General features: G+C 46.9%; 1 protein-coding gene across 1 annotated transcript in view; it reads left to right on the forward strand.

The window, feature by feature from the left end:
• Positions 1 to 572: 572 nt before the first annotated feature.
• The window catches only part of YY1 (YY1 transcription factor), a 39941-nt gene continuing 15556 nt past the window's right edge, over positions 573 to 24957 (forward strand). Inside the window, exons 1-2 of the mRNA XM_024232086.3 lie at positions 573 to 1645; positions 24325 to 24487. Of these exons, the coding sequence (XP_024087854.1) occupies positions 967 to 1645; positions 24325 to 24487 (842 nt within the window). The 5' untranslated portion in view covers positions 573 to 966. The remainder of the gene's footprint in view (positions 1646 to 24324; positions 24488 to 24957) is intronic.

Consider the following 24957-nt stretch of genomic DNA (forward strand, 5'->3'; position numbering starts at 1 on the left):
AAAAAGGAAGCACAGGCGTTTCTCGTCAAAGCAGACTTTATTGGGGCGACGGGGCCGCCCCGCACGCGCCAGCCGCTCCCCGCGCGGCCCCCGAGCCGCCCACCCACCTCAACCCCGCGCCCGGCCAGCCTCTCCTTCCCTTCTCCTCAGGCTCCCGCCCCCGTGGTGCCCGGGGCCGCGCGGACCGCTCACCGGCTCCCAAGGCAGCGGCTGCAGCGGCGACGCCCCGTTCCCGAGTACGGCCCAGACCCGAGGCGGCGGGTTTTGTGGCTGTTGCACCGCGAAGGGCGGGAGCCGCGCGACACCGGGCAGCGGGAGGCAGTGGCGGCGGCGGCGGCGGCTCGCTGACGTCACGCGCCGCGGGCCAGCCAGCGCGCGTGCGAGCCGCCCCGCCCCCGGTCCCATCGGCCCCAATCCGGGAGGAGCCCGGCGAGTGGGCGGGGCCGCGGAGGCCAGCGGACAGATCGATTGGCCGAGAGGAGAATCGAGAGGGCGAACGGGCGAGTGGCAGCGAGGCGGGGCGGGCTGAGGCCAGCGCGGAAGTCTCGCGAGGTCGGGCCCGAGCAGAGTGTGGCGGCGGCGGCGGCGGCGAGATCTGGGCTCGGGTTGAGGAGTTGGTATTTGTGTGGAAGGAGGCGGAGGCGCAGGAAGAAGGGGGAAGCGGAGCGCCGGCCCGGAGGGCGGGAGGAGGCGCGGCCAGGGCGGGCGGTTGCGGCGAGGCGGGGAGCCGGGACGAGCAGCGGCCGAGCGAGCGCGGGGCGCACCGAGGCGAGGGAGGCGGGGAAGCCCCGCCGCCGCCGCGGCCGCCGCGCCCGCCCCTTCCCCCGCCGCCCGCCCCCTCTCCCCCCGCCCGCTCGCCGCCTTCCTCCCTCTGCCTTCCTTCCCCACGGCCGGCCGCCTCCTCGCCCGCCCGCCCGCAGCCGAGGAGCCGAGGCCGCCGCGGCCGTGGCGGCGGAGCCCTCAGCCATGGCCTCGGGCGACACCCTCTACATCGCCACGGACGGCTCGGAGATGCCGGCCGAGATCGTGGAGCTGCACGAGATCGAGGTGGAGACCATCCCGGTGGAGACCATCGAGACCACAGTGGTGGGCGAGGAGGAGGAGGAGGACGACGACGACGAGGACGGCGGCGGTGGCGACCACGGTGGCGGGGGCGGCCACGGGCACGCCGGCCACCACCACCACCACCATCACCACCACCACCACCCGCCCATGATCGCTCTGCAGCCGCTGGTCACCGACGACCCGACCCAGGTGCACCACCACCAGGAGGTGATCCTGGTGCAGACGCGCGAGGAGGTGGTGGGCGGCGACGACTCGGACGGGCTGCGCGCCGAGGACGGCTTCGAGGATCAGATCCTCATCCCGGTGCCCGCGCCGGCCGGCGGCGACGACGACTACATTGAACAAACGCTGGTCACCGTGGCGGCGGCCGGCAAGAGCGGCGGCGGCGGCTCGTCGTCGTCGGGAGGCGGCCGCGTCAAGAAGGGCGGCGGCAAGAAGAGCGGCAAGAAGAGTTACCTCAGCGGCGGGGCCGGCGCGGCGGGCGGCGGCGGCGCCGACCCGGGCAACAAGAAGTGGGAGCAGAAGCAGGTGCAGATCAAGACCCTGGAGGGCGAGTTCTCGGTCACCATGTGGTCCTCAGGTGAGCGCCGGCCGCGCGCCCCGGCCCCGGGATGTTTTTGTTTTGAAGGGAAGCCATGTTTTATGTGTGTGATGGGCGCCGCCATCTTCTTCGCCAGGGCAAGTATGGCGGCCCCAAAAGATGGCGGGCCGTGCGGCGGCGGGGGCGCGGCGGCGGCGGCGGCGGGCGGCGGGCCGCGAAGATGGCGGCGGGCCGCGAGGGGGAGGGGCCGGCGCCGCCCGGCTAGGCCGCAATGGCGTAGTTTCTCCGAGAGGGGGAAGCGCCGCGCGGGGCGGAGACGGCCGGGGGAGGGGCCGGCGCGCTCGCTCCCTGACGCCCGCATCAACGGGCGCGCCCGCCGGCCCGTTGTGGCGGCAGCCGCGCGCCCCCGGCCCGGGCGGGACGCGGGCGGGCGTTGGCGGGGCTGCGCCGCGGCCTCGCGGGCCAGGGATTGCTGCCTCCGGGACGCGCGCACCCGCCCGGCGCTGCCGTTACCCCGTCGGCCGCTGGAGGGCGCCGCGGGCGCTTGCCCCGCCCGCCCCCAACTTCCCCGGACTCCCAACTGCTCCCCGGTGGCACCTTCCAGAAGGAGGGGGCCTTGGCACGCGTGGGCGCCTCCGGCCTCCTTGCTCCCCGCCCACCCAGCGCCTAGCTGGACCCTGCCCCGGCGCACGCTTGCCCAAGGCGTCGTTTGCTGCGGGGCGGGACTTGGGGCTGCACGTAGGGCTCGCGTGTGCGGGCTCCGAGCGTCAGTCGGAGCCTGTCACCGCCGTTGCCAGCGAATTCCTGGCCCTTTCGCCTTCCTGCGGTACCTAGTGGAAAGGGCCTGTGATGAATCTTTGCGGATAATTCTTAGTCACTTACGTTTTGGGAAAGCTTTTTTTTTTTTTTTCTCCCCTCAAGTATTTAGCTCTTGTGAATAGGTTGGGTTAGTTTACTCAACTGTGGACATTTGCCAGTAAATAAAATCGGGTAGTTTAATTAAATTTTAAGTTTTATGCTTTTTACTTTGTAGAAAGGTATCTATTTTCCCCATGAAAAGAAAGATAATAGAAAGCGGGTTTTTTTTTTAGTTTTTATTGTTTTAATACTACTTTTAACGAAGGCCTGAAAACCCATCTAGAGCAAAAGGATCTTATCTGCATGTGTAAAATCTGTTTTTACTTCAAAAGCAATTATTAATTCAATGCTGGCTTTTTAGGTCAGTATCCTATTAGTATATTCATATGCTACCTAGCTAAATTGCTGAGATACTAAATAGACTAAGAATAATCCTGCCATCGTAGTTAATCTAATGCTTGTGGTGATTACGTTTAGTACTCCATATAAGCGGTGGAGCCTCTTTCCCTATAAGTAGTTTAAAGCTTCATAAATTCTCAGAACTGAATGGAGACTCAAAATATGGTGACCTTTGAGTATTAAAAGATCGTTAAAATTCGGAGGAATGAATGAAACAGAAATGAAAAGGCTGGACTGAAAAAGCTAGTTTGTATCTGGTGAAAGCCTCAAGATGAGACAACTACAGCTGGGTGGATCTGTGATTGAAAGAGGCCTGAGCAAAGGGATCTAGGAGCTGTCAAAATCTAATACGAAGTGCTAACAGGCGCTGTCCTGCATCCAGGGTGCCTTGTAGAACTCATAGTAGTTTGAGTTTAGCAGAAACTATCTTTAAATGAAACATGAATACTTTAGTACTTAATGGTTATCAAAAGATAATTTCCACGTATTTTGGTAGCTCAAGAGATTACACACTGATCATGTTGGAACTAAAATTCATGGTTTTGGCCGGGCGTGGTGGCTCACGCCTGTAATCCCAGCACTTTGGGAGGCTGAGGCCGGCGGATCGCTTGAGGTCTGGAGTTTGAGACCAGCTGGCCATCATAGTGAAACCCCGTCGCTACTAAAAATATAAAAATTAGCCACGCGTGGTGGCGGGAGCCCGTAATCCCAGCTACTCGGGAGGCTGAGGCAAGAGAATCGCTTGAACCCAGGAGGCAGAGGTTAACAGTGAACCGAGATTGCACCACTACACTCCAGCCTGGGTGACAGAGCGAGACTCTGTCTCAAAAAAGGGAGGGGGTGGGGGCATTTTTTTTGTTAATAGCAATGAGTAAGGGATGGGGGTTTTAGTTATTGATGAATTTGCAGAATTCAGAATACGATTTGAAATTATATATTTAGGTAAAGATACATTAACCACTTAAAAGTAAATTTACTTTTTCTCATAGTGTGTGGAATTAGAGTAATTTAGAAAACCGACATATTTTTACATGTTCTGCATTTTATCTTAACAAATTGCTGGTCCACTTTTTCACATCCAGAGAACTTGGTAGTATATGGCTTTGCCTGCTGAAGTGGTATGTATGGAGTCAGCCAGTTAGGGGAGAAAGTCTGAGGGGCTTGACTGATGGAAGATTGACACAATTAAGTGAGCATTTACAAGTCATTACTTCCCCTGTGCAAGTGGCTGTTTTGTTTTGTTTTGTTTTGTTTTTGTTTTTGTTTTGAGACGGAGTCTCGCTCTGTCGCCCAGGCTGGTGTGCAGTGGCGTGATCTCTGCTCAGAGCAAGCTCCACCTCCCGGGTTAGTGCCATTCTCCTGCCTCAGCCTCCCGAGTAGCTGGGACTATAGGCGCCCACCACCACGCCCGGCTAATTTTTTGTGTTTTTAGTAGAGACAGGGTTTCACCATGTTAGCCAGGATGGTCTTGATCTCCTGACCTCGTGATCCGCCTGCCTAAGCCTCCCAAAGTGCTGGGATTACAGGTGTGAGCCACTGCACCCAGCCAAGTGGCTGCTTTTAAGGTGGCACAGTTTGGGGTTGTTTTCATGTCCGTTTCTTTTCTTTTCTTTTCTTTTTTAATTTGAGACAGAGTCTTGCTCTGTTGCCCAGGCTGGAGTGCAGTGTCACGATCTTGGCTCACTGCAACCTTCACCTCCCGGATTCAAGGGATTCTCATGTCTCAGCCTCCCAAGTAGCTGGGATTACAGGCATCCACCACCACCCCTGCCTATAGTGTCCATTTCTTTAAAGCGTTGGTTGTCTAGCTAGTGTGGTAGAGAACGCTGTGCATAAAGGTAGTTAGAAATATTTGATGGCGGTAACATAGGATGGCCTGTTTCTCGGACATGTGTTTTGTGGTAAACTATCCCCCTTACTTTTCCTTGTGATTTGGAATTATTAGTAAAGAGAAGCTAAAGAGCTTATGGATAACTCTGCATTTCCCAATTTCAAATTCTGAAAGTGATTTCATCTTCAGAACTGAAATGATGTAATATAGTCAGTATAATTCCATAACAAGTGGAGAAATGAAAGTGGGTTAATTGTTGGGTAAATCTATATGTATGTGTACATATGGGTTGAGCATGGTGGGCAGCATTACTGCTTTCGTGTACTTGATCTCATTTGATCCTAGGCATGAAGGTTTTAACTACACTATAGGTTCACTAAAATAGCCCCTTAGTTTGGAATGAACTGTGAAGTAACAGTTTTGCATAAGCCCCAAGCTGAGTTACTTGAAGTCCTTATAAAAATAGTTGTACATACAGGGTATTCCCCAAGGGTCTAGTCACTTCTTAGACCCTCTTGGTTTAAAAAGCAAAAAGATCAGGCTGGGTGCAGTGGCTCACACCTGTAGTCCCAGAACTTTGGGGGAGGCCAAGGCAGGAGGATCGCTTGAGCCCAGGAGTTCGAGATGAACCTTGGCAATATAGTGAGACCCCCGACTCTGCAAAAAAACAAACAAACAAAAAAAACAAAAATTAGCCAGTCATGGTAGCACATGCCTGTAGTCAGTCCCAGCTACTTGGTAGGTTGAGGTGGGAGGATCGCCTGAGCCTGGGAAATCGAGGCTGCAAGTCAGCGGTGATTTGACCACTGTACTCCAGCCTAGGTGACAGAGTGAGACAATGTGTCAAAAAAAAAAAAAAATTGGCCGGGTGCAGTGGCTCACGCCTGTAATCCCCCTTTGGGAGGCCGAGGTGGGTGGGTCAGGAGGTCAGGAGATTGAGACCATCCTGGCTAACACGGTAAAACCCTGTCTCTACTGAAAATACAAAAAATATTAGCTGGGCGCGGTGGCGGGTGCCTGTAGTCCCAGCTACTCAGGAGGCTGAGGCAGGAGAATGGCGTGAACACAGGAGGCAGAGCTTGCAGTGAGCCGAGATGGCGCCACTGCCCTCCAGCCTGGGCGAAAGAGCAAGACTCCGTCTCCAAAAAAAAAATAATGTATTAGTGGGAGTCATCATATTTCTGGAAACCAAATGGGTTTCTTTTGCGCACATGCCATGTTCCTTTAATTTCCCACAGTAAGAGCACTCTGGTGGGCATCTTTTGCATGTAATATCAGTATAGGAATCTAATAGTTTTTTAGTAGTTTTAGGCCTTAAAGGATCCTTAGAGATCGGCTTTTTTTTTTTTTTTTTTCCTTTTTTACTATTTTTTTTTTTTGAGACGAGGGTCTCACTCTGGCACCCAGGTTTGAGTGCAGTGGTGAGATCTTGGCTCACTGCAACCTCCACCTTCCCGAGTAGCACGTGCCACCATGCCCGGCTAATTTTGTTGTATTTTTGGTAGAGACAAAGTTTCGCCACATTGCCCAGGCTGGTCTTGAACTCCTGATTCCTGATCTCAGGTGATTCACCCACCTCGGCCTCCCAAAGTGTTGGGATTACCAACCTGCCCGCCCCCCCCAACCCCTTACTTTTTTTTTTGAGACAGGGTCTCATTCTGTCACCCAGGCTAGAGTGCAGTGGGACAGTCACAGCTCACGGCAGCCTCAACCTCCCGGGCTGAAGCGATCCTCCCACCTCCGCCTTCCAAGCAGCTGGGACCACAGGCTAATGTTTTAATTTTTTAGGTATGGGGTCTCCTTATGTTGCCCAGGCTGGTGTCAAACTCCTGGGCTCCAGCAGTCTTCCTGCCTCAGCCTTCCAGAGTGATGGGATTATGGGTGTGAGCCACTGTGCCTGACCACTTTATTTTTTCCTAAATTTTTAATTGTCATACACGTTTAGTTTTTTCTGTATTTATTTTTGTTTATTTATTTTTCTTTCTTTTTTTTTTTTTTTTTTGAGACAGAATCTCGCTCTGTCACCCAGGCTAGAGTGCGGTGGCACGATCTCGGCTCACTGCAAGCTCCAGCTCCCGGGTTCACGCCATTCTCCTGCCTCAGCCTCCAGAGTAGCTGGGACTACAGGCGCAAGCCACCACGCCCGGCCAGTTTCTTCTATATTTAACCTGAATATGCTTAGCTGTTTAGTGTGTCAGAGAACTTTGTGCATCTGGAGTTTTTTTAGTTGTTGCTTTTTAAATTAGAGATGGGGTCTTGCCTTGTTGCCTAGGCTGGCCTTGAATTCCTGGGCTCAGAGTATCTTCCTGCCTCAAATTCCTGAGTAGCTGGGACTACAGACACCCAGCTTCAACTGTGTTTTGAATAATCTTAATCAATTGCTTTAATGCCAGTGTTTACTTTGGCCTTTTTTTACTATATATGATTAATAAACATTTCAGTGTTGACAGATTTGGGCACAGTACTGTATATTTTTTCCCTAGATATTAATGCGATTACATAGGAGTAACAGTTGTTGTGGGGTTTTTTGGGTTTTTTTTGAAACGGAGTCTCGCTTTGTTGCCCAGGCTGGAGTGCAGTGGCACAATCTCGGCTCACGGCAAGCTCCGCCTCCCGGGTTCACGGCATTCTCCTGCCTCAGCCTTCCGAGTAACTGGGATTACAGACGTGTGCCACCACGCCCGGCTAATTTTTGTATTTTCAGTAGAGTCTGGGTTTCTCCATGTTGGCCAGGCTGGTCTCGAACTCCTGACTTCAGGTGATCCACCCACCCCAGCCTCCCAAAGTGCTGGGATTACAGACGTGAGCCACCACGCCCAGCCAGGAGTAACTGTTTTATAACTTAGTTAATTATAAACTAAGCCACTTAACCATTGCATTTAATAGGGAAGATAATGATAAAAACTGAGAATTTAAAACATTTAGTTCAGAGAGAAATTTAGGTGATTTTAAAATCTTGAGATTTCAGGTGGTGAGAAACTGTGACCCTCTCTAAGGCTGTTGATATTTTAATTCGGAGCAGAAGTTGCATTGCCATGTGCATAAACTGCTACATAGATGCCTGGAACCCTGGGAACAAGCCAGCATGTCCATAGTCACCCCCACCCCGTTTCCATTTCCATACATGGATTTTGTGAGGTGAGGCCATCATGTGCATACTGCCTGCCCATGGCTAATGAGGATAGCACAGGGGCGGGGACAGTGTCCCCCCAATTCTGTCCCATGCCAGTCAGTACAGCTTGGGTTGCGGGGGGCCTGTGCCTTCTCAAAGTGCTGGCAGCTGAGTGGCACCTCCTTCACGCCTAGGAGTCCATGGTCCCTCCCCTGGTGTGCCCAGGTTGGCCTCATGCTCTGGGTAGAGAACTCTTGTTTGGACGTTGTTGGGATGTGGGGTGGTGAGACCCCACCTGAGCTGTGACCTTCTGAGAGGAGACAAATTAAACTGCTGAAGGAGAGGCAAAAATAATAATTATTATTCTGTTACACTGAATAGAGAAGCGGCTTGTGCTGGATTAACCAAAACCTGTAAGACCAGAAAAGCATTGATAGAAAATCAGTAAATGCAAGGAAGTTGAAATGCATTGAATTTTTCTCAATTTTATAAGTTCAGAAGATGCAGGTTTGCCAAAAATCACTAGTCATGACCGTTTGCCATTCCTCTGTGGGTTTTTCACACCCTCCCTCCCCAGTGAAAACTGCGCTGTTTATCACTAACTAGAGATGCTATAAACATGAATTTCCATGGATCCAAGCTCAAAAAGCCCTCCAAAGTAATCACTTCACCCTCATGACGTACATAGGGTAGCCTAAGTCATAGATCTCGAATCCTGATCTGGTAGCTCTGAAAGGTTTAGCTTCCTAATAAAGCCTCTTGTGCTGTCAGACTCTCCACTCCAGGTTATTAACCTTGCCTTTTCCCTCCCGCTATCAACAACTGACTCCCCCTAGTGGGAAAAGAAAAATCCATATCAGGAAAAGGTCAGGGTTCCTGTCCTATGTACAGTTAGTATTTTATAGGCTTTTGGAAGAGGGTAAATTTTTTAAAACATCCATGTCGGACTCCTAGGTGGATATTTACAAAAGGCATTTTGTTTTTGAAACCTGCTTAACAAGGTCAGTCTGTTTTAAGGCTGGGAAACTTAGGTTATATTAGCAAAACAGTTATTGCAATGAATGTTACTTAATATTTGCATTCTTTTATTTAACTCTTGATCTGCTCAGGTGACCATTTTTATTCTCTCTGTGCTCTTACTACTTCCAATAGGAAGAGTAAGCAAAAATGATTTTTCTTTTTTTCTTTTCTTTTCTTTTTTTTTTTTTTTTTGAGACAGGGTCTCACTTTGTTACCCAGTCTGGAGTACAGTGGCACAATCTCAGCTCATTGCAGCCTCGACCTCCTGGGCTCAAGCAGTCCTCCTGCCTCAGTGCCCCAAGAGCTGGGACTACAGGCACACACCACCAGGCACGGCTAATTTTTTGTAGAGACAGGGTTATCAGAATCATGACTTGGATGCAGAAAATAACATTCATGTAATTACTGCAGAGTATTAGGAAGAGCCAAAGGAGATGTTCGAAGTTAGCTGACTGTTGGGGGGGCTTGCACCTTTTCATGTGTGATGGACTTTCATAACAGCACGTAAGGGGAGCCAAGCCATTTCCTAGTTCTAAGTATCTTCTCAGTAGGTTCCATTCTGTTTAACTTCATGAATAATTATCAAGAACAGAAAGCCAACAGCATCATATTTCCTCTCTAGAGGGGACTGACCTTGGGATCTTTGTAAAATGAATTGGGGTAGCGGTATCCTTAAAGTCCATTTCAATCTTTATAGCAGGAAATTCTATTCCTTTACAAACAGAACAATATACTCAATTTCTTTCTTTCTTTCTTTTTTACAGAGTCTTACTCTGTCGCCCAGGTTGGAGTGCAGTGGTTTGATTTGGCTCACTGCAACCTCTGCCTCCCAAGTTCAAACAATATTCCTGCCTCAGCCTCCTGAGTAGCTGGGATTACAGGTGTGCGCCACCACGCCCGGCTTTTTTTTTTTTTTTGAGACAGTCTCGCTCTGTCGCCCAGGCTGGAGTGCAGTGGCGCGATCTTGGCTCACTGCAAGCTCCGCTTCCCAGGTTCATACCATTCTCCTGCCTCAGCCTCCCGGGTAGCTGGGACTACAGGCGCCCACCACGACGCCTGGCTAATTTTTTTTCTTTGTATTTTTTAGTAGAGATGGGGTTTCACCATGTTAGCCAGGATGGTCTCGATCTCCTGACCTCGTGATCCGCCCGCCTTGGCCTCCCAAAGTGCTGGGATTACAGGCATGAGCTACTGTACCCAGCCTACTCAATTTCTTAAAGCAAGAGTCTTCCATTTTAACATGACCTGGCAAATGAGATATTAGGAACTCTTGAGCAAAAAAAAAAATTATTTTGAGACAGGTTCTTGCTATGTTGCTGAGACTGGAGTGCACTGGCTATTCACAGGTGTGATCATTATGCACTACAGCCTTGAACTCCTGGGCTCAAGTGGTTGTCTGGCCTTAGCCTCCCTAGTAGCTGGGACTAGAGGTACATGCCACTCCACCCAGCTTGAGTAAAATTCTTTTTTTTTTTTTTTTTTTGAAACGGAGTCTCGCTCTGTCACCCAGGCTGGAGTGCAGTGGCATTATCTCGGCTCACTGCAAGCTCTGCCTCCCGGGTTCACACCATTCTCCTTCCTCAGCCTCCCGAGTAGCTGGGACTACAGGCGCCCGCCACCATACCTGGCTAATTTTTTTGTATTTTTAATAGAGACGGGGTTTCACCGTGTTAGCCAGGACGGGCTTGATCTCCTGACCTCATGATCCGCCCACCTCGGTCTCCCAAAGTGCTAGGATTATAGGCGTTAGCCACCACGCCCAGCCAAGTAAAATTCTTAATAGCCATTCAGTTACTTTAGTTTTACACAGTGGTTTCAGATGTGGTTAAGCATTAAAACAATATAAGTGGTTATTTGTGATGGACTCTTTCTCGTGTAATTTTTTTTTTTGGAGACAGTTTTGCTCTGTTGCCCAGGCTGGAGTGCAGTGGCACGATCTCGGCTCACCTGCAACCTTCACCTCCTGGGTTCAAGCGATTCTCCTGCCTCAGCCTCCTGAGTAGCTGGGATTACAGGCTTGCACCACTACACCCGGCTAATTTTTGTACTTTTAGTAGAGATGGGGTTTCACCATGTTGGCCAGGCTGGTCTCAAACTCCTGACCTCAAGTGATCTGCCTGCCTCAGCCTCCAAAGTTCTGGGATTACAGGCGTGAGACACCATGCCCGGCTTTCTTGCGTAAATTAATTCCCCTTGTCAAATAGAAGATCTGCGAGTCAGGGAAAGGGGCTGCCATTGCTGTGCAAGAAGCTGTTCTCTTGGTGTCAGGACCTGTCTTTTCAGGAGAGTATTGAACTTTGAATATTGAGTGAATGAATGGCTGGAATTTGTGCTGTAAGGCAGAATCAGGGCTTATACCAGAATACTGTTTTGGTCTATTCCTGTATAGGTGGAAAAGAAGTATCAGGGATAGAGAGAAGGTGCAGAACGTTCTGTTTTAGAAGCAGCATGGGCTTTTAGAGTCAATTCTCAATTCAAATCTCAGATTTGCTACTTACCGCTTTTTTTTTTTTTTTTTTTTTTTTTTGAGACGGAGTCTTGCTCTGTCGCCCAGACTGGAGTGCAGTGGCATGATCTCCTCCGCCTCCCAGGTTCAAGCAGTTCTCCTTCAGCTTCCTGAGTAGCTGGGACTGCAGGCGCCTGCCACCACGCCTGGCTAATTTTGTATTTTTAATAGAGATGGGGTTTCTGCATGTTGGTCAGGCTGGTCTCAAACTCCCGACCTCAGGTGATCTGCCTGCCTCGGCCTTCCAAAATGCTGGGATTACAGGCGTGAGCCACTGCACCCAGCCTCCTTACTGCTCTTTAGATACATTGTTTGTCATTTCTGAGGTCAGTTTCTTCAGCCAAAAACATAGGTTTTAATACCTTAAAGATATTGTTTGGATTGAGAAATGTGACAGTTGCCAGAATGAAACAGGTACTTAAAAAGGATAGTATCCTTTCTTAAGGTCTTTATTAGTGGGAAAAACTGGGAAACAACCTATGTCTGATTTTTGCCTGTTGCTTAGCAGTGAATTGCAAATGTTTAGCTCTCCCCTGTTTCAGTGAAAGGTTGAGTGATGGTAGCGGTGACTCTTTTTTTGCCGGAAGTAACCTAGAGTGGCGTAAGATAGAAGGTGTAGAGAAACAAAATCTAGCCAAACATGTACATGCATACATACATAGGTAAATATCTCTGTTGGTGAAGGTGAATATAGAAAATCGGGATCACAGGAAAAATTACCGTCAATCCTAATGAGGTTACTGGCAGTCAAAATAAAAAAAAAAAGGCACTTATACTACCTTTATCTGATATTAATTCTGAGGAAATAAAGCGTTTCTTAGGAATGAATTCCTTTGTGTATGAAGGGGACCACTGAGTGGTAGTACTGGCATTTTTCAGCCAATGTGACAAATTTCACAGTGCTGTCTTAGAGATGCCTAAAAAATGTATTAAGGAACGTGGCTGGGCATGGTGCACTTTTGGAGACTGAGGTGGGAGGATCTGAGGCCGGGAGTTTGAGACCAACCTGGGCCACATAGTGAGACCTTGTCTCCACAGAAAATTTTAAAAAAAAACAAACAAACCAGGCATGGTGGCATGTGCTTTTGTAGCCCCAGCTACCCAGGAGGCTGAAGTGGGAGAATCACCCGAGCCCAGGAGGTCAAGGCTGCAGTGAGCTCCACTCCAGCCTGGATGACATAATGAGGTTCTGTCTCAAAAAGAAGAGAGAGAGAGAGAGAAATAATATATAAGGCCTTTGATTTTTCCGATTAAAATATTGACTAACTGATTAACTGGTTGACTGAATAATGACTCCCAATATAGCCAGATCCTAATTCTTGGAACCTGTGGGTGTTAACCTTATTTGCAAGTGTGATTAAACCAAGGCTCTTGGAATAGGGAGAGTATCCCGGATTATCCAGGTGGGTACCAAATGTAATCACACAAGTGTCCTTGTATTCACAGGAAGGCAGTGGGAGATTGACTGCCAAAGAGGAAGTAGGAGAGGTGTAAGAGGTTGGAGTCCAGTGAAGACAAGAGGTCAAGGAACGTAGGCAGGATTCAGAAGCTAGAATATGTGAGGGACCAGATTCTCCACTAAAGCCGCCAGAAGGAACCCACACAACGACTTTATAGCTCTGAAACTGATTCTCACTGCTGGCCTCTAGAACTATAAGAGAATAAATTCCTGTTGTTTCAAACCACCAAATTGGTGGTAGTTTGTTACAGTGGTAATAGGAAACGTATACATGTGCTAGCATCCCCTGTATACGTCATTCTGCAGGAACTTGGCAAGTCTCTGTTACGTGCAAGGCACAAGACCTACTGTTCCCCCTTAAACCTAGGAGAGAGGGGAAGTGAAATAAAGGGGCTTTTTTGCTCACTACTCAATTTCCCAGACATGATGGTTGGCATTTAACATGTTACCTTGTTTTAACCTTATAAAATCAGTGGTATCCTTCCTCCCTCCCTCCCTCCCTCCCTCCCTCCCTCCCTTTGTCCCTTCCTTGCCTCGCCTCCCTTTGCTTCTCTTTCTTCTTTATTTCTTTGTAGAGGCAGGGTTTCTCTTTGTTGCTCAGGCTGGTCTCTAATTCCTGGCCTCGAGATCCTCCTGCCTTGGCCTCCCAAAGTGCTGGGATTACAGGTGTGAGCTCCTGTGCCTGGCCTCATTGTTTAATAAATGAGGAAACCAGGCAAGGTTAAGAGTAGAGGCTGGAGTGACAGGAATGAATGGCTTCTTGAAGGGAAGAGATCTTAATTTGGGTTTTGGAGAGTGGACTGGGCTTAGATAGGTCATGAGAGGAATGCAAGAGGGTAAATTGTATTGAGTACCTTTTACTAGACACTGAGAAAACCACTTTGCTTGGAGCGGGGAGGGCAGGTGAGACTCCATCTTTTTACTTCTCTGGACTTGTAGAGTGCTTCTAGCCTTTCCATTTATTTAGTTCCTTAATTATATCTTTTTGACTGGAAATTGGAGTCTACAAACTCAGTCTTTTGCTTTGCTCCTCAAACTAGACTTGGAGTGATTATTGCTTTGGTAACATAGAAGGACACTGAGCAGCTGGGAGATTGGGATGGGCCAGGGGCTTATTTATACAATACCTTTAACCTTTTGAATAGTACCATATGCAGAAATAGAAACTTTTAAATGTGAGTTAATTGTCCTTCCACATATATGACTAGTGTTGGCGAGATTTTGTTTTTCCACACGTTCTATCTTAGGCCAAGTTAGTCTTGGTCTAGTTGTTTTAGGTCATTGCGTTTAGCCAGAGTGTTAGTGAGCACTATAGTCACCTAATCGACAGTTTTGGGTAGAAGTTCCTAACATGATGGTTGCCCACATCACCTTACCCCCTTTGAGTCAATGACTGTATTCTCAGCTTTTTCCAAATAGGAATTCTGAGATTTGGCTTTAATTGGCCTTGCCCACTTGTGTTCTGGTAATTAACAATTGTAAACTTAAGTTATATTGGTTAAAGAAACCCGTTGCAGGCCAGGCATAGTGCTCACACCCCTAACCCCAGGGATTTGGGAGACCAAGGCAGGAGGATCACTTGAGCCCAGGAGTTCAAGACTAGCCTGGGCAACATAGTGAGACCCCATCTCTACCAGGAAAAAAAAAATCAACTGGGTGTGGTGGTGTGGTGCGCCTGTGGTCTCAACTACTGGTGGAGTGGGGTTGCTGGAGGATCACTTGAGCCAGGGAGGTTAAGGCTGCATTGAGCAGTGATAGTGCCACTGCACTCCAGCCTGGACAACAGAGTGAGACCCTGTCTCAAAGGAAAAGAAAGAAAGAAACCCATAGAAACTTATAATGGCTTTAACTATGTCCTGTGAAACAATAAAAGGTCCTGTCCTCAAGGGAAACTCCAGCAAGGAATAGACATAACAACAATTTTTTAATGACCTATAGTGTCTCCAGACAATTTTTAAAGCAGATTTAGATACTTTGCTTCCTGAACATGTTTTACCTAGATGTACATTTGATATTACCCCATTGCTAGTCAATAGAAATCAGTAACATTCATAGCATAATTTGACATTCAGAGTGGATCAGTAAACACTCTCTATGTAGCAAATCTTTTTCAGTAGTAATTATGAAGGGAATAGTATTTTTAGTAGCAATGGAGTTTTGCCATGTTAGCCAGGCTAGTCTTTTTTATTTTTTGAGACAGAGTCTCGCTCTGTTGCCCAGCCTGGAGTGCGGTGGCGTGATCTCAGCTCACTGCAACCTCTGCCTCTCAGGTTCAAGCTGTTCTCCCACCTCAGCCACCCGAATAGCAGGGATTACAGGTATGCGCCACCATGCCCAGCTAATTTTTGTATTTTTGGTATTGATGGGGTTTCACCTGACCTCAGGTGACCAGCCTGCCTCAGCCTCCCAAAGTGCTGGGATTATAGGCGTGAGCCAGTGTACCCAGCCGACCAGGGTAATCTTGAACTCCTGGCCTCGGGTGATCCGCCCACCTCAGCCTCCCAAAGTACTGGGATTCAGGCATGAGCCACTGCGCTGGGCCAGGATTAATACTTTTTAACAAAGATTTTTATTATTATTATTTTTTATAATTTTCTTTTTTTGAGATGGAGTCTCACTGTTGTCGGCTCAGGCTGGAGTGCAATGGCACGATCTCAGCTCACTGCAACCTCTGCCTCCTGGGTTCTAGCAGTTCTCCTGCCTCGCCTTCCCAGGAGCTGAGATTACAGGTGCCCGCTACCACGCCTGGCTAATTTTTATATTTTTGCTAGAGATGGGGTTTTACCATGTTGGCCAGGCTGGTCTCGAACTCCTGACCTCAGGCGATCCACCCACCTTGGCCTCTCAAAGTGCTGGGATTACAGGCGTGGGTCACCGCATCAGGCCAAGATATTTTTTTGAACAAAGAAAGAAACTCATATGTACATATGGCCTATAATGTAATAAATAGAAATTACTAGTTTCTTTTACAGCATCATAAATTTCTATTCTATTTGGTAAAAACTTCCGATTTTCTTTATTTGAGATGGAGTTTCACTCTTGTTGCCCAGGCTAGAGCACAGTGGCACTATCTTGGCTCACTGCAACCTCCGCCACCTGGGTTCAAGCGATTCTCCTGCCTCAGCCTCCTGAGTAGCTGGGACTACAGGCATGGCATGTGCCACCATGCCCGGCTAATTTTTTTTTATTTTTAGTAGAGATGGGGTTTCTCCACGTTGGTCAGGCTGGTCTCGAACTCCTGACCTCAGGTGATCCGCCCGCCTCAGCCTCCCAAAGTGCTGGGATTATAGGTGTGAGCCACCGCACCTGGCCAAGATATTTTTTTGAACAAAGAAAGAAACATGTACATATGGCCCGTAATGTAATAAATAAAAATTACTAGCTTCTTTTACAGCATCATAAATTTCTATTCTATGCGGTAAAAACTTCTGATTTTCTTTTTGCAAAAATTAGCAAAATGACCAAATGATAGCAAATATTGACATTATTTAATGTATTGCTTTACTGTGTGTCCAGCTTGTGAAAATGAGGCAGGTCAAATATTGTCCTTTTGATTTCTTCTGGCAACAAAAGCCAGTGTCTTTTGTCATTTCTTTAGAAGTCTTTTTGCAGTTTTTTCCTATATGTTTCTTTTCTCTTTTCTCTTTTCTTTGCTTTTCTTTTCAATGGAGTCTTACTCTGTCGCCCAGGCTGTAGTGCAGTGGCGCGATTTCAGCTTACTGCAAACTCTACCTCCCAGGTTCAAGCGGTTCTTTTGCCTCAGTCTCCCGAGTGGCTGGGATTAGAGGCACACACCACCATGCCTGCTAAATTTTGTATTTTTAGTGAAAATAGATTTTTGCCATGTTGGCTGGGCTGGTCTCAAACTCCTGACCTTAGGTGATCAGCCCACCTTGGCCTCCCAAAGTGCTAAGGTTACAGGTGCGAGCCACCATGCCCAGCCTATTTTCTTCTTTTCTTTTTCTTTTTCTTTTTCTTTTTTTTTTTTTTTTTCTTTTTTTTTTTTTTTTTTTTTTGAGTCAAAGTCTCACACTGTCGCCCTGGCTGGAGTGCAGTGGTGTGATCTCGGCTCACTGCAACCTCCGCCTCCTGGGTTCAAGTGATTCTCCTGCCTCAGCCTCCCAAGTTAGCTGGGATTACAGGTGCCCACCACCATGCCCAGATAATTTTTTTTTTTTTTTTTTGGTATTTTTAGTCGTGATGAGATTTCACTATGTTGGCCAGGCTGGTCTCAAACTACTGACCTCGTGATCCACCCACCTTGGCCTCCCAAAGTGCTAGGATTACAGATGTGAGCCACTGTGCCCAGCCAGCCTATTTTCTTATATTTTCTTGTTGACCCTCTTCACAATTTCTGTGCAGTGGTCTTCAGAGAGTTCTTCTAGTTATCTTCCTTGTAGGAAACACTGTTTTTTAAGGAATAAGTCATAAACGTGATAACGTGTGTCTTAAATCTGTATCTTGGGAGAATGTACAATAACCACAAAAATTATTTCAAACTTAGACCAACAAAATATTTTTTATTTTAAGGCAAGAAACTGATATTGTTTAAAAGTGTGGGAAGGCCGGGCACGGTGGCTCATGCCTGTAATCCCAGCAGTTTGGGAGGCTGAGGTGGGCGGATCACCTGAGGTCAGGAGTTAGAGACCAGCCTGGCCAACATGGTGAAACCCCATCTCTGCTAAAAATACAAAAAATAGCTGAGCGTGGTGGTGTGCCCCTGTGATCCCAGCTACTTGGGAGGCTGAGACAGGAGAATCGCTTGAACCCGGGAGGCAGAGGTTGCAGTGAGTCAACATTGCACCACTACACTCCAACCTGGGGGGGGACAGAGTGAGACTCCGTCTCAGGAAAAATAAAGTGTGGAATGTGGTAATGATCAAGAGTACACTTATTTTCAGCCAGTTTTATTATGGTTTTAAAATTATGTACAGACCATGCAGCCCTCTCTTGTCTGTGCTGAGGGCAAACTGCTTTTGCTGTATGCCACTTGGCACTTGATACGTCACTGAGTACAATTTTCTTTAGACAGAGCTAGTTGTCTCCCTACCTGTGGACATCTGTCTTCAGTCTCCTTTGCAAAGCCTTCCTCATTCTCTTAATATTAGAATTGTTCAGGTTTTGATTCTAATCCTTCTCCTCTCTGACTGTATTCTTTTTCAGTAGATAATCTTACAATGTCTTTCTGGGGCTTTCAATGCAGTCTGAGTCAGGCATGGTATTGTGGGCCTGTAGTCCCACCTACTTGGGAGGTTGCAGCAAGAGGGTCACTTGAGTCCAGGAGTTTGAGGCTGCAATGAGCTATGATCATGCAGACTATGATCACTCTAGTCTGGTCAACAGAGCCAGACCCTGTCAAAAAAAACAAAACATCTATATGCCAGTGATTCTGACAGATTCCGATATAATTCTCTCTGACCTAGGTTTCTTGTCCCCTATACTTGCATATCTAGTTGCCTTTTTGAGGTCTGCCCATTAGATTTTGCATAGATACCTCAAACCAAAGAGGAACTCTAAATCTTCTGCATATCATCTCTTTCCCACTCTTGTCCTCCATCTCAGCAGATGACACCACCATCTTCTAAAAATTACAAGCAAGAAACTCAGGTGGCATACTTGGCATCCCTGTTCCTCCCCAGCCCATCTGATTCATTATCTAGCCATGTTTATTTCTCCATCCATTAACAGATGGACAAAATGGTATGTATGTACAGAATATTATTCAGCCATGAAGAGGAATGGAATGTTGTTATATGTTACAACAGGTGGGTCTTAAAAACATTATGCTTAGTGAAATAAACCAGGCATGGATGGCAAATACTGTATGATTCAACTGGTATGAGGTACCTGAAATAGGCAAATTCATAGAGACAGAAAGTAGAATTGAGGTTAGCAGGTGCTGAGGGGAAGTGAAAGTTCTTGCGTAATCGGTACAGAGTTTTTTGCGGGAATGAAGAAAATATTTTGGATATAGATAGTGGTGATGGTTACACATTCTGAATGTATTTAATGGCACTGAACTGTACACTTACATACGGTTAAAATGATAAGTATTATGGTAATGTATATTTTACCACAATTTTTTTTTTTTTTTTTTTTTTTTACGAAAACCGTGGAAATATAGAGGTTGGATTGGCCAACTGGCTGTACTAGCTGATTCCTGATATAGGTCATAAAGTCTTGTCAGCGTATACTTTAGGCTTCTTTCATATATTTTTTTGGTTTCTGATTCTGAATTATTTTAGTGACCATCCTGAGGGTTCTTGGTATTCTTCAGTGTTGGTACTGTATGCCACTTGCACTTGATATGTCGCTAAGTTCTCTTTAGACAGAGCTAGTTGTCTCCCTACCTGTGGATATACCTCTTCAGTCTCCTTTGCAAAGTATTCCTCAGTCTTTCAGTATTGGAATTGCTCAGATTTGGGTTCTGAGCCCCACTCAAGAAGTATTTCCTCATTTGACTTCCCTCACTAGAGTGTAAGTTCCTTGAGAGTAGATACTTTGTTTCTAGCTTTTATTCCCAGTGCCCAGAACAATGCCAGGCACATAGGAGGCCCTCAATATGTGTAGAACTAATGAAAATAATCATTTAGCCTGTGATTCCTTTATGCCATGAGTTCAGTCTTCTGTCTCAGCACACTTGAGACATGCCCTCTGGGGTAAACTGTGTGTTTGTGTTTCTCCCAGATTCGTGTGTTGAAATCTTAACCCCCAGTGTGATGGTATTAGAGGGTAGGTCCTTTGGAAGGTAATTTAGGTCTGAGGGTGGAACCCTAATGCATGGGATTAGTGCCCTATAAAAGAGACTCCAGAGTGCTAGCTTTCTGGTTCTTTCTACGCTATGTGAGAAGACAGTGTGAAGATGGCTATCTGCAAACCAGGGAGTAGGCCCTCACCAAGAACACCACCGTGCTAGCACCTTGATCTTGGACTTCTAGCTTCCAAACTGTGGGAAATAAATGTTGCTTAAGCCACCCAATCTATATTTTTGTTGTAGCAGCCCAAATGGATTAAGATACTTTCATCAGTAGCTTATTCAGAGTAGCACTGATTCTCAACATTGCTATCATTCTGTATCAGAAATATAAAACATGGCCCACACCTGTAATCCCAGCACTTTGGTAGGCCAAGGCAGATTGCTTGAGCCCAGGAGTTCAAAACCAGCCTAGGTAACATGGTGAGACCACATCTCTACAAAAAATAAAATTAGCTGGGTATGGTGGTGCCTGTCTGTGGTCCCAGCTACATGGGAGGCTGAGGTGGGAGGATTGCTTGAACCTTGAAGGGCAAGGCTGCAGTGAGCCATGATTGCTCCACTGCACTCCAGCCTGGACAATAGACGGAGACCGTGTCAAAAAAAAAAAAAAAGAAAAAAAGAAAAAAGAAAAGAAAGAAATATAAAACATGAGGACAAATAGTTCCCTTGGCCACCAAAGTATTTCTGTACCACTTGAAAGTTTTGATGTAGAAGTAGATGTGCCCAGGCTAGAGGGATAGGCAAGTGAAGGGGGTGTCAGTAGGAGCAGGCAGCCCTGGGAACAGGAATGAAATTAAAGAATTTGAGTCCTGGCTTTGCGACTTAGGGTCAGTAACTATGTTTCCTGCCCCTTTGTCTGAATACATCCAGCTATTTTTTTCCTAGGCCCCACCATCTGTGGATAGATAGTCTTCATCTGTGAATGGATAACCTTGGCTATGTTATCACTAGTGTTCTTTCTGGTTCCAAACAAGAGGCAGCAGAGCTTAACAGTTAAGCATATAAATCTTAGGGGTAGACTTCATGAGTTTTTTGTATTTTTAGTAGAGACGGGGTTTCACCATGGTCTCGATCTCCTGACCTCGTGATCCACCTGCCTCGGCCTCCCAAAGTGCTGGGATTACAGGCGTGAGCCACCACGCCCGGCCTTCATGAGTTTACATCTGCCACTTCCTAGCCAGTTAACCCTGAGCAGGTTACTTAACCTCTCTGTGCCTGCGCATTCTCAGTACAATGAAAAAAGTCTGTGATTCCTTGTAATGATGTATAATTATATTTCCTAGAATGAAGAGTGGTGGAATTAGAGGCATTTAGAGTTTACGATTGTATTCAGTGCTTTTCATTGCTGAGAGTGATTGAACTTGATAATGACCACTTGAATCAAATGGAACCTATGTTCTATCTTGGTCTTCCTCTCATACTCCGGCTTTGCTCTGAGGTCAGAAAGCTGTGTGTTAAGCAGTTATATGTAGTTTTTGGTGGTTGTAGATTTTGTTTTGGTTTGGTTGTTGGTCTTGATTTTTAACACTGGTGGAAAGGTAATTCAAGGTAAAAGTTGAAGCCAGTTTCACTTCTAAAATATTTTATTTTACTACTTTTGGTGAGACAATTTGTTTGAGAAGCAAAAACTTGCAGTTAGCCTTCAAAATTTCAGAGTACCTATTTCTAATTTAGGCATCAGAGGTAGAAGAAGACTTGTTTTTGGCCTCTGGGCACTTCTACTCTACCTTAAGAGGCAAGACCCGCCAGGCACTGTAACTCCCAGCACTTTGGGAGGCCAAGACGGGTGGATCACGAGATCAAGAGATCGAGACCATCCTGGCCAACATGGTGAAACCCTGTTTCTACTAAAAATCCAAACAATTAGCTGGGCATGGTGGTGTGCGCCTGTAGTCCCAGCTAATCGGGAGGTGGAGGCAGGAGAATCACTTGAACCCGGGAGGCGGAGGTTGCAGTGAGCTGAGATTGTGCCACTGCACTCTAGCCTGGGCGACAGAGCGAGACTCCGTCTCAAAAAAAAAAAAAAAGAGGCAAGACCAACAAAAATTCAGACTGGAGTGATTGAGTCTGTCAGGGAATAATCTAGGAGCTCAAAGAAAAGGTAGGAATCAAGACTGAACTGATAAAATCAACACACCCTCAAATTCTCTAGAATTTGAGCTAGACTTTGGAGGGGAGGCTGGATTGAGAAGAGAGGTGGTAAGAGAGAGCAAAACTCACACTTACTGAAAACCTCCTGCCATGCACTTGTGAATTTAACCCGTGAGAAAAGCTGGTTAGAATATAGAAGGCATGTGCAAAGGAGAAATAGAAGGTAAGACCATGTATGTTGTTAAAGTGGGACCAGACAGCATTGGACCCAGAATGCCAGACTGAAATAATTTATAGCAGCACTGAAGGGATTATACCATGGGTGAGAATATATCAGCTATATTTTCTGTGCCAATTTATCCTTTGCAGTATCACTAGAGAAAATAATTGTGAAAATCAATTAAGAAAGTACTGCAGTCATTTAGGTTTGAGATAATAGGAAATAAGTTGATGGCAGTGGATCAAAGAGGGAAGACTGGTGTTTTTTGTTTGTTTGTTTGTTTGTTTGTTTGTTTTGAGACAGGGTCTTGCTCTGTTGCCCAGGGTGGAGTGCAATCACGGCTCACTGCAACCTCTGCTTCCCGGGTTTAAGCGATTCTCTTGCCTTAGCCTCCCGAGTAGCTGGGCTTACAGGAGCCCACCACCACACCTGGCTAATTTTTGTATTTTTAGTAGAGTTGGGGTTTCACCATATTGGCCAGGCTGGTCTTGAACTCCCAAAATGCTGGGATTACAGGCATGAGCCACTGTGCCCTGGCCGAGAGATCTTTTAAAGGGGATCAATAGGATTTGGTGTCTGAGATATGGGGAATGAATTATATGGGGTCTGAATATATGAATATATATATATACACACATATATATGTATTTTTTTTTCTTTTTTGAGACAGAGTCTCACTGTGTCACCCAGGCTGGAGTACAGTGGCACAATCTCTGCTCACTGCAAGCTCCGCCTCCTGGGTTCAAGCGATTCTCCTGCCTCAGCCTCCTGAGTAGCCGGGACTACAGGCGCCCGCCACCACGCCTGGCTAATTTTTTGTATTTTTAGTAGAGACAGGGTTTCATTGTATTAGGCAGGATGGTCTCAATCTCCTGACCTCGTGATCCACCTGCCTTGGCCTCCCAAAGTGCTGGGATTACAGGTGTGAGCCACCGTGCTTGGCCCTTTTTTTTTTTTTTTTTTTTTTTTTTTGAGGCAGTCTTGCTCTAGACTGAAGTTGCAGTGATGTGGTCACGGCTCACTACAGCCTCGACCTCCTGGGCTCAAGTGATTATCTTGCCTCAGCCTCCCAAGTAGCTGGGACTACAGGCATGCACCCCATGCCTGGCTAATTTTAATTTTTTTGTGGAGATGGGGTCTCTCCCTTTGTTGCCCAGGCTGGTCTAGGAACTTCTGGGCTTAGGTGATCCTCCTGTCTTGACCTCCCAGAGTGCTGGGATTACGGGCATGAGCCACTGCACCTTTTTGTAACCTGTTGGATTTGAGATGATAGTAAGACATACAAGTAGAGATGTCGTACATTTCTTTGAACATATGCTTATTTATTTTTATTTTTTGTTTTGTTTTTTTGAGACAGACTCTCACTCTGTCACCCAGGCTGGAGGGCATTGGCATCATCTCAGCTCACTGCAAACTCTGCCTCCTGGGTTCAAGCAATTCTCCTGCCTCAGCCTCCTGAGTAGCTGGTATTACAGGCATGCACCACCATGCCCGGCTAATTTTTGTATTTTTAAGTAGAGATGGAGTTTCGCCGTGTTGGCCAGGCTGGTCTCAAACTCCTGATTGCAAGCAATCCACCCGCCTTGGCCTTCCAAAGTGCTGAGATTATAGGCATGAACCACTGGTGCTGGGCCGAACATATATTTGTTGAGGGCCAGCTATGTGCAGATTTTGAACAAGGCTCTGTAAATGCATGGGATCAAAACTGACCAACCTCCATGTCCTTATGCAGCTTACAGTCTAGGGGGAGGATGACAGAAATCACACAGCTATAATTACAAATTGTAGTCAATGGAAATTGCATGAATAAATGCCTTGAGGTTAGGGTAGATGGGCCATGATACAATTGGGGAGCTAAAGGGCCAAAATAGAGGAGTGAAGAGAGAGGAGGCTGGAGAGGTAGCAAGAGACTAGCTAAGAGGTGAAGGCTATGAAATCAGATTTGAATCAGCACCACTGAATTGGTAGTTGCCGTGAAATGTGTGTGGTGTGGGTAAAAAGCTGAAATCTAGGCTGGGTGTGGTGGCTCATGCCTGTAATACCAGGACTTTAGGAGGCCAAGGCTGGAGGATCGCTTGAGTGCATGTGTTCCAGATCAGCGTGGGTAACATTGTGAGACCCTGTCTCTACAATAAATAAAAATAATTACCTGGGTGTGGTGGCACCTGCCTATAGTCCCAGCTACTCAGGAGGCTGAGGTGGGGGGATTGCTTGAGCCCAGGAGTTTGAGGCTGAATGAGCCGTGATTGTGATTGGGCCACTGCACTCCAGCCTGGGTGGCAGAGTGAGACCGGTTCTCCAAAAAAAAAAAAAAAAAAAAAAAGAGAGAGAGACAGAAAGAAAGAGAAAACAAATTGAACTGGTGGCTATAAATCACCCCATTTAAGAAGTTACTGGTGAAAGCAGGTTTTGTAGTTTTTAAAATCTATTTACTCAGCTAAAGATAATCTCATGATGTGTTTCAGATGAAAAAAAAGATATTGACCATGAGACGGTGGTTGAAGAACAGATCATTGGAGAGAACTCACCTCCTGATTATTCAGAATATATGACAGGAAAGAAACTTCCTCCTGGAGGAATACCTGGCATTGACCTCTCAGATCCCAAACAACTGGCAGAATTTGCTAGGTAAGTTATAAGAACTTTCCTTTCTTTTAATTATAGAAAGTGCTTGAGTCTTGCCAGCTATGTTTTCCTGTGCCTAAGTCAAAATGGTGGTTTATATTCTTTCTCTAGGGAAATTCCTGAAAACAAAAGCAGTCAGTTTTATTTGTTTGTTTTTTGTTTCCTTTTTTTGAGATGGAGCCTCGCTCTGTTGCCCAGGCTGGAGTGCAGTGGTGCGATCTCGGCTCACTGCAGCCTCTGCCTCCTGGGTTCAAGCAATTCTAACAGTCAGTTTTGTTTTTAGTAGTAACTATGCTATTAATGTGAGTGGCAGCATTTTAGATCCTTGCAGTAAGATGAAGCAAGTACCCTTTATTTATAGGCATTGCATGTGAGTAAATAAAATTGCACGTAATTTGTTTTGGAATAGATATCTTCCACACTGCCTTATGGCTTCTTGGTACACATTTGATTTTTTTTTTTTTTTTGAGACA

This window comes from Pongo abelii, chromosome 15 (genome assembly GCF_028885655.2).
Source record: "Pongo abelii isolate AG06213 chromosome 15, NHGRI_mPonAbe1-v2.0_pri, whole genome shotgun sequence".
NCBI classification, from domain to species: domain Eukaryota; kingdom Metazoa; phylum Chordata; class Mammalia; order Primates; family Hominidae; genus Pongo; species Pongo abelii.